This window comes from Glycine soja, chromosome 9, assembly GCF_004193775.1.
Source record: "Glycine soja cultivar W05 chromosome 9, ASM419377v2, whole genome shotgun sequence".
NCBI classification, from domain to species: Eukaryota; Viridiplantae; Streptophyta; class Magnoliopsida; order Fabales; family Fabaceae; genus Glycine; species Glycine soja.
In genome coordinates this window covers 47903996-47917592 of record NC_041010.1, presented here as the reverse complement: position 1 = coordinate 47917592, position 13597 = coordinate 47903996, and the positions used below count along the sequence as shown (strand labels likewise).

The 13597-nt window shown below is 28.2% G+C and overlaps 1 protein-coding gene across 2 annotated transcripts; it reads left to right on the top strand.

The window, feature by feature from the left end:
- The first annotated feature begins 348 nt into the window (after positions 1-348).
- On the top strand, positions 349-4173 carry LOC114367428 (type IV inositol polyphosphate 5-phosphatase 9-like). Of its 2 annotated transcripts, XM_028324610.1 has the most exons (9): positions 349-665; positions 770-936; positions 1140-1247; positions 1330-1699; positions 1992-2176; positions 2264-2293; positions 2823-2931; positions 3220-3374; positions 3681-4173. In XM_028324610.1, exons 1-9 carry the CDS (start codon positions 645-647, stop codon positions 3922-3924), a joined length of 1389 nt encoding a protein of 462 aa, XP_028180411.1. In that variant the 5' UTR covers positions 349-644; the 3' UTR covers positions 3925-4173. The 2 variants fall into 2 exon arrangements, with proteins under 2 accessions (XP_028180411.1, XP_028180412.1); XM_028324611.1 differs by lacking the exon at positions 2264-2293.
- Positions 4174-13597: the final 9424 nt, after the last annotated feature.

Genomic DNA, 13597 nt, shown 5'->3' with positions numbered 1-13597 from the left:
TTTTAGATCAATTTGAATTTAAATATTATTACACTACACCAAATTCATGTAAAAAAAAGGTTAAGACTTAAACTTATCATATCATCAAAACCAGTCAAATATCGCACCTTTGCTGTAAACCAAAAATAAAGTAAAAAATATTCGGTCCTTTCCTTTTCCACAAAACATACAGATAATGTTAGCATGCAAAAGGCTTGGCAACTTGTTGCGCCAATAACTAGTCATCATTTTTTCTCCTATTTGCCTATTTTTTTCATGGACCACACTACTCCCACTTGCTCCCATTTTCAACTATTTATATATATATATATATCCTTCGGATTCTACTCTTCAACAATCGTACAGAAGAATTCGAATCTTGAAGAAGACCCATGTTTTCTCGCCCCCTCTCTCTTCACCCTAACTTGCTGGGACAATGTAATTAAGATGTTCCTATATTGAAATACTATCGAACAATATAATGTTGAAAGGGTGCATCCTCACATTAAAATAAGTTCCTCCTTCTCAAGTTGCACACAGGAATCTGCACTCGATCTTCATCATGAGCATGATATCTATATGATCCATTTTCTTTTATTACTGTGGAATTGTCATTCTGTTCTGATCATTTCTTTTTGTCACCAAAAGTAGTATAAACCATTACCATGACTGGAAAGCTAGCTGAAGTAAGTATAACTAACTTGCCTTCTCTCCTTTAATTTTTTATTCAAATTTCTTACCAAACTTTTATTGACATATATGAATGAATTTTTGAATACAATTTCCTTAGTTTATGTGGCCTGCATTAGTGGCTAATAAGATTCTCAACAAGCGACTGGGAAGCAGCAATTTCGTAGCAGATTATCCAAGTAATACAGAACCCTTATTGGGTCATGATCAGTCATCTCTGAGCTCCAAAACAATTCTTAATGATCACAAGGATACACAAAAATACAAGTAAGAAGAAAAAAGTCATATTATACATACTAATTCTGTATTCTTATATATCTTTCTGACAACTCTTATATACTGCACAGCTGCAGATGAAGTGCAGTATATATATCTTTGATTGAGCTCCATGATCATATATTCTGGGTTGTGTTCTATTTTTATTGTTCCTCTATATATGTTTCTGACACCATTTTATTTAATCGTTAAAGGATTTTTGTCAGCACATGGAACGTAGGTGGGATTTTCCCAGATGAAGGACTGAATATGGAGGATTTGTTGGAGACATGCAACAATTCCTGTGACATCTATCTACTTGGGTATGAATTGAGCTTCTTTTGACAATAATTATTAATATCATGCACGTAGTAACATATTTTCAACTGTTTCACAATCCACCAGGTTTCAAGAAATTGTACCTCTAAAAGCATCCAATGTATTGGGGTATGAAAACAATAAGATATCTACAAAGTGGAATTCCATAATCAGAAAAGCTCTGAACAAGAGCACACATCACAGTTTCAAAGATCAATTAGGTGATGATAAGAGGGAGGATGTGAAGAAGAATATTTGTTGCAATAATAAGGAAGGTGAAAATAATAATCATCCAGGTCAGCTGTGTGAATCCCCCCAAGATTTCGAATGTATCATTAGCAAGCAAATGGTTGGTATATTGATATCAGTATGGGCTAAGAGAGACCTTCGTCCATTCATTCAACATCCAAGTGTCTCATGTGTCGGATGTGGCATCATGGGCTGCTTAGGGAACAAGGTGACCTAACCAAACCCCCCTTTTTTCATATTCATATTCATTCATTACTTTAATTAGCGCTTCAATTCAACATACATGCATCATATCTATTTGTTTTGCACTTTGCAGTATAAAACTATATGCTCACCACTCATCATCACTATCAACATCAACTTAATTTAGTGTCCTATATTCTTAAAATTTTTACATATATCTTAATTGGTTATCTCTTGGAATAAGTCCTTTTTAATTTTGTACTTGATTATATTTAAGTTTACTTAATTTTACCACTATATGCATGATTGATTTGCAGGGTTCTGTATCTGTGAGATTTGTGTTACATGAAACAAGCTTTTGCTTTGTGTGTGCTCACCTAGCTTCTGGAGGGAGAGGGGGGGATGAGAAGCTTAGGAACTCTAATGTTGCTGAAATATTTTCAAGGACAAGCTTTCCTAGAGGCCCTATGCTTGATTTGCCAAGAAAGATTCTTGATCATGAGTAAGCAATTACTACATTAATTTGTTAGAAACCGTCCAACCGATCAACCTCAATAACTGCTTTTTGGTTTATTTTTAAAATCATTAGGTTCCTTTTCCAACAAATCATGAAAACAAGGTGCGAATATTAAATAACTTTTTTGTCTTTTTTTGTTTTTATGGCTTTTAAAATAAAAAAATTTCTACTTGCTAGTTGAAAGCACCACTATATATTGTGAGTCTCCAGCTCTGAATTTGTCCTACTACATATTGATGAAGGCCGCCAAAACACTTAAATATTTTGTTGGTTTTTATGTTTGAATTGACACTAAATTTTACTCTTAAATCAATCAACTTTGAGAATATGTGAGGAATTTGCTCTGCTATAGTGGGACAGTAAGTTAATTAACTGATGAAAAAGTTGCAAAAAGGTGCCAAATAGAATAAAACACATCTTAAAGTGAGATATTGAAATATAATTAAAAAGGTAAAACCAGTTGACCTCTTTTAATTACTCAATATTCAAATAGAAGTTTCTTTCTGCCGACTTCATTTAATTAATTACTCTATTCAAATTGAATTTACTTTTATTTACTTTTACTTTGACATTCATGTTGCATTATTTTAACTGTGCATTTAATTAATTAATCACGGCCCTGCTTGTGCAGACACGTAATATTGCTTGGAGATTTAAATTACAGAATTTCTCTACCGGAAGAAACAACACGCTTACTTGTTGAAAATGAAGACTGGGATTACCTACTAGAATATGATCAGGTGTCTAAATAAATAAAAATTCACATACTGTACATATGCACATGAAAGATGAGAAAAGTAAATTTTTACAATATAATTATACATGAATGAATAAAATTATTTTATCTAAATTTAATCTTTTTCATTTTAATAATATGATAGAGGTTATCTCTTCTTATACTCTCACCTTGATACCTCCATCACATATTCTTAGTTTCTAAACTAAATGCACACTACGAGCACACATGCAACCACATCTTGAAATTTTTAGTATATATTTTCTCTAACTTGAATTGAATGAAAATGAAGCTAACAATGGAGCTAATGAGGGGAAACATGTTAAAAGAATGGCATGAAGGAGCAATCACATTTGCTCCAACCTACAAGTATTGTCCAAATTCAGACATGTACTATGGATGTTGTTATCAAGGCAAAAAGGCAGGGAAGAAGCGAGCACCAGCATGGTAAGACACATGCATAAATATAAATTATTAGATTATGTTTTGAATGACAATATTAAAATACAAAAATCACGTTACTAGGTTACATTTTAAACTGTTAGTGTGGTCTTAGTAAGTAACTTGAATTTTAATCTTAAGTATTAGTGATAAATTGTATGATTAAGATTAACTTAAAGTAACTTTTCTCAGGTACTCATGTAAAAAAAACAAAAGCACCTTATAGTTAGACACGTACATCCTTGTACATCACATGATAACGTTTTAACTAAGAATGATAGAATTCTTAAATTTTTGGCTTCTTAATTTTAGGTGTGACAGAATTATATGGTTTGGCGATGGTCTAAAGCAAATGCAGTATGCTAGATGTGAATCAAGACTATCGGATCACAGGCCCGTCAATGCATTGTTTATAGCACAAGTCAGGGTTTCAGCAACACTGAAAAGCTTTCAAAGTCTGTTTTTGTCGGAGAGATTTGAACAAATTAAAACTCACTTTGGATTTCCCCACAATGACGAGTTTGTATGTAAAAAGCAACTAAGTTTCCGGTTGTGAATCATTAATTAATTAGTACTGTTCTTATATATCTGCATACTAGTTTGAGTCAAAGAAGAAATTAAGGAAATTAAGAGGTGATCAAAGATTATTAATTAGCTCTTTTGCTGATGAGAGACACAGTGAAGTTAGTTGTTTATTATCTAGCTAACTAGTTTTTAAATAATTGTCCAATAGAAGGTGCAAATATGTCATTGAACATTAATTCCGTATATTTTCTTATTTTGGAAGCTTTATTGATCTCATTAACCCACCAGACTCCTTGCACATTTTTAATTTACTTTTTTTTTTTTATATAAAATTCATGAAATGATTACATTCTATAGTTGGTGTTGAGTTCAAGGGTTTTGCTCGGTCTAGTACTGAATAGTCTAACAGATGACATGTGATTTTTAATGGTTAAAGATCAAATGATATCATGAAATGATGTTCCTTCCTTCTTCTTTTTTCTTCGTCTCCTTCCGGGACGATCCAAAAACCTTACAAAGGAACTAAAAACTTATTTTCTTCTTTTATAATTATTTAAATGTTTAATTTTTAATAAATCAAATTATAATTTTGTTATTATTTTTACAACTAATTTTAATATTAAATAATAATAACCTTAATTATTATTATATTAACAACACAGAACTAATTTTACATAATTTTAATTTTACATCATTTTATACTAATTAGCCTTAACTATTATTATAGTAACTCCATACAAAACTCAAAAAAATAAAGATTAATTTTATACTAATTAACTTAAATATATATATATATATATATATATATATATATAAATAAAGTTCCTTTTAAAAATCCTAAAGTAAAAGAATATATTTTCAAATGCTTTTTATAAGTGTTCTTTTAGTGGTCATCAAAAAATTTCCTGTGAACTAAATAAAACTTAAGAGCTCCTACAAATTATTCGAACTCTCTCTTACTCTATTAATGTACGTGGTAGAAATTATTACATAGGACTATTTTTTATAACAATCAATCTTCACACATCATGTCATTAAATGTTATTAACTCTCTCTTGTAAGTTAAAAAATCAATTATATATGACATAAAGATTGGTCAGAACTATACACATTTAAAATAATTCAAAATCATATAATATTTTTTTCCACCTAATTAAGCCGATCTCAACGGATTGCATTTTAAAACTTCTAACGAGCATGCTGCTCACTCCAATTTAGCAAATAAAGTTTTTAAACCATTAAGATACTAAGATTGCACTAATGTAGGGAGATATCGATAAATAATTGCTCGTAATTTCAAACATCAATATTCACTGCCTTCTAAATTAAACAAATTAAACTTTTCTGATAATAACCTTAAATATGAATGCAAACTTAATTAAAATTGGAATAGACTGGAGGATTCCAGCTGTATGATATTAAAATATAAAAGAAAATTATGCATTAAAAATTGAAAGAGCAAAGAGGATAAAGCCAAATTATTGAGCAAGTTTGTTACTACAAGTAATGACATAAATTTTTATATTTGATAGGAAGTGGGAACATCATCCTCTTGTCGTCATTGCATGAAAAAAGCAAATCAGATTATTTTTTCTACATTATACGAACGAAGCAAATATTTTTTTTCCTATAAAGATACGAAGAAAATGTTAAATTTATATTTTCTTAGAGATATGAGATATCATTTTGTAAAAGAATATTATATTCACACAATAAAATTGTATAACAATACAATATTTCTTTTTTCTTTTTCTTTCTCACTATTGCACAACTCAGATCTTATTCAACATTTATCTCTCTTCTCTCCCTATATTTCTCTTATTTGTAAAACCAGTTGCATAAAACTTTCATACAAATAAATTTTTCTTTTATAAATGCAACTTGTCAGAAAAAAAAAAGTTTATATAAGTTTCAGGCAGATAGCATTGCTTGAGGCGTGCAGTCTTTCAACTCAAAACTAATAAAATAAAAGCTTCAACCCCATTTGACGGGATTATAGATTCTTAAGCTCAAAATCCAATGGCACTTTATAAGACATGTTGCTAGATAGAAACCGACTTTCCTTTATATATAAATCAATGCATATTTATCGTTAAATATTTTTTTTATATCCTTAAAGTTCTCAAGTCAAATAATTACATATAAATACTTCTTAGAACATCAAATAGTCTGTTAGTATATGCTGTTGAATATTTCAAAAAACTATCCACGCGTCGATGCTTAATTAGAGAAATTGCTCACAACCTACAGATACGCGTCGATGTTTAATTAGAGAACTTGCTCATAACACAACCATATAGGAAACTTGATCAAAAAATTTCTTCACAGCGAGTTGGTGAAAGTTTAAATGGACACTAACAAAACTGAACCTTAAAATGTTGCGCGTGTCAATTCGCTAGAAATTTTAATGATGTTAATTGGGCCAATTTCAACGGCAATAGTAAATTTAACATATTGGTTTTGACTATTTTAATCGTTTGCTTCCTTAAGTATTTTTTTTGTTCGCCGTGCAACATCATGCATTTTATGACCAATTTGTTTTTAAATATTTATTATCAAAATTTCAAAATTAAAAAACCACAAAAATAAAGTCACTACTTACATGTATAACATCTTTAATAACTATTTTAAGCACATACAGCTAAGTTATAAGCCAAGTTAATAAATGTTCGAATGTTACTTATTAGGTAAATTTAGTTTCAATCCTTAGTATATAGTAGATTTTAAGGTTATGTCTAGCATAGCTTTATTTTTTCCTTTAAGGCTACTTTAAAATTAAACTTAAAAACAAAAGCTTTAAAAATAATATATATATATATATATATAATTTATTTGATATTTTTCATTATTATTTATAATAATAAAATAAATTTGAATATTAATTTAAAAAGGATAAATATTTAAAAACTTTTACATTGTAGTTCAATAACATTTTTAAATAATAAATATCATTTATTAAAAAGATTTTCATAAATAATTCAAAAAGGTATTTCTTATATATTTTGTATTTTAGAATTCAAAAAATAACTTCAAATTATTGTGTTTTAACAACTGAAATCTAAATTAAATTTAAAGAATAAAATTATAAAAAACTAATTAAATTTTATTTAACTATACTATTTTCTCACTTTAGTAATGTTGTAATAATGAATACATTTAAATATTTTTAAAAATTAAATTACTAAAAATTAATTTTGAAGATGATTTGGAAATATTTTGTTGTATATAATATTGATTAAATAAATTTAATATTAATTATAAAATATTTAGAAACTTCTATAAAATTGTTTAAAATATTTTTAGAAGATAAACAATGATTTATTTAAACAAAATTCAATAATGTCGACATATATTAAAAATAATTTAAAAATATATTGTTATGATTAAGAATTATAAAACCTAATTTTGAATTTAAAACTTAAAAATATAATGTTTAAATTAAATTTAAATAAAATTATAAATATTTTAACTTATCAAAATTTTTACTTAACTATGCTAGCTATTTAGTTATTTCAATAATGTTCTTTTATTTCAATGAAAGTTAAAAAACAATAATTCAAATTTATTAAATTTTTAAAATAACTAATGTAAAATCAAATTAAGACCTCACAATAAATACATATAATTCAAAATATACTAAAATTTTGGGAATTATTTAATTGCAGGAAAAAGGATAAGGAACTTGTGTGTGTTATTACATTTTATTCTCTAAATGACATTTTCCTCACTTTATAAGAGTCAGAATTTGTTTATACTTAACTTCTCCTTAACAGGGAGAAGATAAAGATAAGTAAAAAAAAAGTTCAATTTACTCTAAATATAACAAACATTAATGAACTATTTTTATCTCTCTAAAGTCATTCTAGAACCAACTTTAGTTAAGATATTTTTGTTAAAAAAAATTAAAATAAAAGATATTTTAGATTGAACCTTATAATAAGAATCATATCATATTTTTAATTTAAACCTTGTAATAAAGACAAAAGAAAGGACTAATGCATGAGATATGACTAGCTAAATAGGTCTTATAACTCATTATTGTATATATTTTGTTGATCTATATAGTGACAATAATAAGGATCTAATATAAATATCGATCCATTTATAGTAATTCTTCATCACTAGGTTAACCATAATAAACTCATAATTGCATTATAAAGCAGAGAAAAAGAAGAGTCTATTTAACATTTGAAGCAAAAATATTTTATAGGGCATGTTGTGAATATATATATTTTACATGATAACATTTTAATTAAGAATGATATATAGCTAGAATTCTTATATTTTTGTTTTCTTAATTTAGGTGTGATAGGATTATATGGTTTGGCGACAGTTTAAAGCAAATGCAGAATACTAGATGTGAATCAAAACTATCGAATCACAGGCCCGTCAAGGCATTCTTTATAGTACAAATCAGGGTTTCAGCAGCAATGAAAAGCTTTCAAAGTTTAATTTGTTTCTTTCTGAGAGATTTGAACAAATTAAAACTCACTTTGGATTTCCCCACAAAGATGAGTTTGTATATATGTAAAAAGCAATTAAGTTTCCAGTTGTGAATCATTAATTATAGTGTTCTTATGTACATACCAGTTTGACCTGTGGAAACTATATATAGTAGTTAAAGAAGAAATTAAGGAAATTAAGAGGTGACAGATTATTAGCTCTTTTGCTGATGAGAAATACGGTGAAGTTGGTTGTTTACGTATGTGTTATCTATTACTACTATCTAGCTAGTTTTTAAATTATCCAATAGAAGGTGCAACTATGTCATTGAACATTAATCCCATTCATTTTCTTATTTTTGAAGCTTGATGATCTCCTCAACCCACCAGACTCACATTTTTTTTTTTACTTTTTTTTATATATACGTACGGCAATAACAAAATTCATGAAATGATGACATTTTAATGGTTACATTCTATAGTTGGTGTTGAGTTCAAGGGTTTTGCTCATATCTAGTGCTTCTTCTCTTATGATTTTGTTAATTTAATGTAATAATATATGGTATTAATTAGCACCTGCAAGTTTCCCCCATTGTTAAATACTCCGCACTCTCCTTCTTCGCCCCTCTTTACCTCAGTGCGTAATCTTCCAATCTCTCTCTATCTATTTATTGCTTCCTTTTCTTTTAATCATTCTATAACGTCCTCTCATCTCCTACCAAGTTTCATTAATGCTGGGCATTCTATTACAGCTGTCACCCAGAGCACCTTGCAGCTGTTCCTGTTTGTGCTTATTTCTCTATGGACTTCCTCCAAAGTCGCTGTCACATTTGCAATGCAGATACACTTCTTGAGATATGAGGTAGACTGAATCACTTTTGGTATCTGGAATGTGGATTGTCGTGAACTTTGTTATTTAAATGTAATCAAATGCTCAATCTGTCGATGTCTATCAGTGACTATGAAAATATTGCAATTTGCTGAATTTGATTTCTAAGATTGATTGTCCGTAAAGAATGAAAAGAATTTAGCCAAGTTGATTGGCTCCCTGCATACGCATACATATGAAAATATGTTATTGTATACATCCAAGCGATTATAGTGCATTGAAAATACGGATTCCTATTCTAATTCCTGTCATATGCTTCGTTTGCCCTAATTATTTACTTCTAGGATGATAGTCTTGACTTGGTTTGGTTGTATTTTGGATAAATTGTCTTATTCTTTTGCCTAAATGGTGCTTTCGCAGGTGGCTTCACAAGTTTGAGGATAAACATGCAGCCATATCAAAGAAAAATCTTCAACTTGAAGAAATCATATTCACCCAGGCAGTCATCGAGGACATTGTTACGTGTGACCACCTATGTTTGGACCAAAGAATAGAAAAAACGGTTCTATGCTAGTTTGATCCAATAGATGGACTGAGAGAGAAAGACATGAGAAACAATTGATTTTTTTTTTTTATCACTTTAGTACCTATAAAATTTTGTTTATCATTTTTGTTCATAAAATTATAGTAACTAGAAGTGTTTAAAAAAGCATTTTAGAGATTAAAATGAAAAAAATCACAATTTTACATTTTGAGCGGAATGCAAGAGTTGTAGTAAACTCTTTAGTACTTGCCTTCGATTTCTACGATTAAAAAAAAATAGACTAAAAATACTTTAGAAATACTTTTCACAAAAGCAGTCAAGTTAACAGTAAGAACTTATTGCTAATTGATAAAAATATAGGAATTCAAAGTGACCAATTTTTTATAGGATTAAAACAAACAAAAAATACTTTATTTTTGTATGGAAAAAAAAAACATATTAAACCCTTACAACTTATATAGCTCAGTCAGTCAATGCGTTTGACTAATCTGACTAATGACTAGCCAGACGCTGTGGGCCGTAGGTTCCTATTGAGTTCAAGCCAATTAACATGACTTGACCCACCATCTTTGCCCTGAAAAACCTCAACCCTTATGTTTCAAGCACCTTATAATTTTGTCTATGTTCACTCCTACCCATCTTTTTACTAAGATTCACTTAAATGTCAAAATGTCTTTGCACCCTCTCTCTATCTATCTCTAATAGGTGGGTTACTATTTTACACGGATGCAGACAAAAAAAAAACTATTGTATACCATACAATACATAAAATACAACAATTCTTTAAAAAAGAAATTAGGATAATGAAAAATGCTAGCAATATATTTTCTGATACATTTTTTATTATTGATTGAAATTGATTTGATTATAATTTGGTAGTTTTTAATGAATTTTAAGAGATAGTAAAAAGTGTATTAAAAGAAATAAGTTAAAGAGTGTGTTGCTTTAACATTTTTCTAAATATAATTGTATTTATGTTTCCTATATTTCCTTAATTTATTTTTCTTAATGGGGCTGATATTTATTTTGATTTGCTATCATTATCGTATGAGTAGTGTTTAATCTCTTGCAAAATTTATTGAAAAAGTATTATCTAACCAAATTTCAATAAAAGTATTACAATTCAAGTTACGATGATAAATTTGTCTCCATTTAAAGAAAATGTATATAGGAGGTTAGAATATATAACATCTAAGTTCTGATCTAGAGGCAGTTATATAATGCATGTAACGATGTCCGATACAAATAAATAAGATACGAATACGTCATAAATTGTGAAGTATCCGTGCATTACCATTATTGAAAGGTGTGAGCTCTCCAAGGTGATAAGGCTATCTCAATCCACCTCTGTTTTTTTCTTTATCAGCCACGGTTAATTTTTGTTAGAATGATAATGGGACAATTGGAATCCACTACCTCTCCTCTTTTTCCTTCAACCCTTAAAAAATTTTCTTTCCAACCAACAATTCACTGTTATAATTCTCTCAATTCACCTTCTTAAGTATAATTATAAGCAAGAACACAAGCCATAGAACTATTACAAAATGAAGCTATTGGATGTTTGCCTCAAATGGCATTCACATTATAAAAAAAAATGGTTGAATAAGTTATTGATTGCAAGAATGCAGTGATAAGAGTTAAAAGGAAAAAATAACCAGATATTGATGGTCATGAAGAACACTTCCATTGATGCATAGGTTCAAATTCGTAGTTTTAGCAACATTATTACATCAACACTCATTGGATGGATGGCAATATAAGTAGCCTCCAACTCAAAAATAGAATATTGAACTTAAAAGTAGTACATAAAAAGAGGCATAAATCGGTACACTGTAACCAACTTAGTAGATTCAGAAGATTACTGACAATTGCATTGAAAGTTGAAACCTGTTGATTTTGTTTCTCTTAATTGATAAACATACAATGACATCAGAAGTGCAGAACCTAATATAACAGTCCAAGTGAACACTCCACCTCCAAGTTGGCTCGTCCAAAATTAACTATATATTTATGTATTGTAAATTTAGATCAGATGAAATTTGAACCTTAAAATTAATCATGTAGTAGCCTAAGGCTGTGTTCATTGTCTTGCAGACTTGCCAATATAGAAAATGAGGAAAGGAAAAAAAAGAACTACGCATATCATTTTTGGTAAAAAGAAAATATGCAGGTATAATAAAGAATAAAAACTTCTTACTATGCCCAGCAAAAGAAGTATACACATTATATATTATAGCAACAATTGAAAGATAATAAAAGATGGGCTTCCAAAAACTGTCACGAGGCCCAATTATAACATGAGATTTTTAGTAGGCTTAGAGCTAACCTGAAAATTGAAGTTCGTTTAAAGGCTTACATATAGTTACATTTATCAAGGTTTTAAATATGCTAATAAATTCATGCTTTGAAGGTTTAAACTAAATCAAGCAGCGTTATATATATATAAAACTAATGAAACATATATTTTGTAGGAGAGTATTTGTATTCGATTCTCTCATCATACATTCTTGAGGAGAGATAAAAAACTTTAAGTGTGATTAATCTCATAGTCAATCCAAAAGATCAAACCTTATGAAGATATCTTGAGATTTCAGCAGAGAATCAAAAGTCCTAATTATAATAAATTTGAGATTTAATTCGTATTATATATAAAATATATAAAATCATATTAATTTTAATTCATGAATTATATAAATATTGTAAAGATTTAATTTGATAAAAAAAAAAGTTTGGCCTAGTAAGTCGAATAATTTAGGTTAAAGGCTTTTATATTATTTAATTTTTTTTAAGTCGGGGTGGAAGAGAATGTGTCTTGTGTCCTATATGGAACATCAAACTTGGCCTTTTGGCTAAGATCAAGTCTCATCTTAACGTGCACCTGGTGTAGTAGCTAAATGGTCTATTTTAAAATCATAAGCATAACGTGTTAAATAAATAGACAATACAAATTTAAGTCCAAAATAGACTAGGTGGCCACTCTTTAATAGGTGCTTGGCTAATTAAGGACTTCTAACATAATTAGTTACAGCAATACGATCAATAAATATATATAAATCTGTCTCTTCACGTCCAAAATGGACTAGGTAGCCACTGGCCAGTCTTTTAAAAGGTGTTTGAGTTATTAAGCTTAAGGATTAATATTTCTGACATAATAGTTATGGCAATATAAATTTCGTGAAAAAAATCAATTATTTTGATAAAATAGCTAATATTAAAGGTTGAAACTACAGTACTAGAGTTATCAATAATTTTCACTTATATAACAAAATAGAATCCTCACCTTAATTAATGTTATATTTGGATGTAAGTAAACAAGATAGAAACAAAGTAAACACAATTGATGATGTATTTAGTTGAGGAAAAAAATAAAATAAAAGAGAGAGAAAAGTTAACTTTTAGAAACAATTTTTTTTCTTTTCAATTCAATTTTAAAAATTTTATTTTCTCTCTTCCTTTCTCCCCACCTACCAAATAAACCATTAATATTGAAATAATTTTTCATTATATATCTTTTTTCTAAGAGACATGGTTCACAATTAAAGAAATCTTTTAAATGTTTTCAAACATGTCTCAAATTATCTTCTTGTATTGTTTTAGATTTCTTCTTCTTTTCTAATTTTAACTAACTATACTTTCAACTCAATCATTTAATATATATTTTAATAGTAATAAGTTAGAGAATATTATTTCAAGAGTGATTCAATATTATTTTAATACACTATTCTTTAAAGAATAATGTTGCTTTTTTATTTTTCAACTTTAAATTTATTTTTTAAATAAACAATATCTTTTTAAAATCTGGAATATTCATTATATTTTCATATAAATTTTTAGAATTTTATATAAATTAAGCATAAAATATATTTTTGATCTCTCTAGAATTACAAAA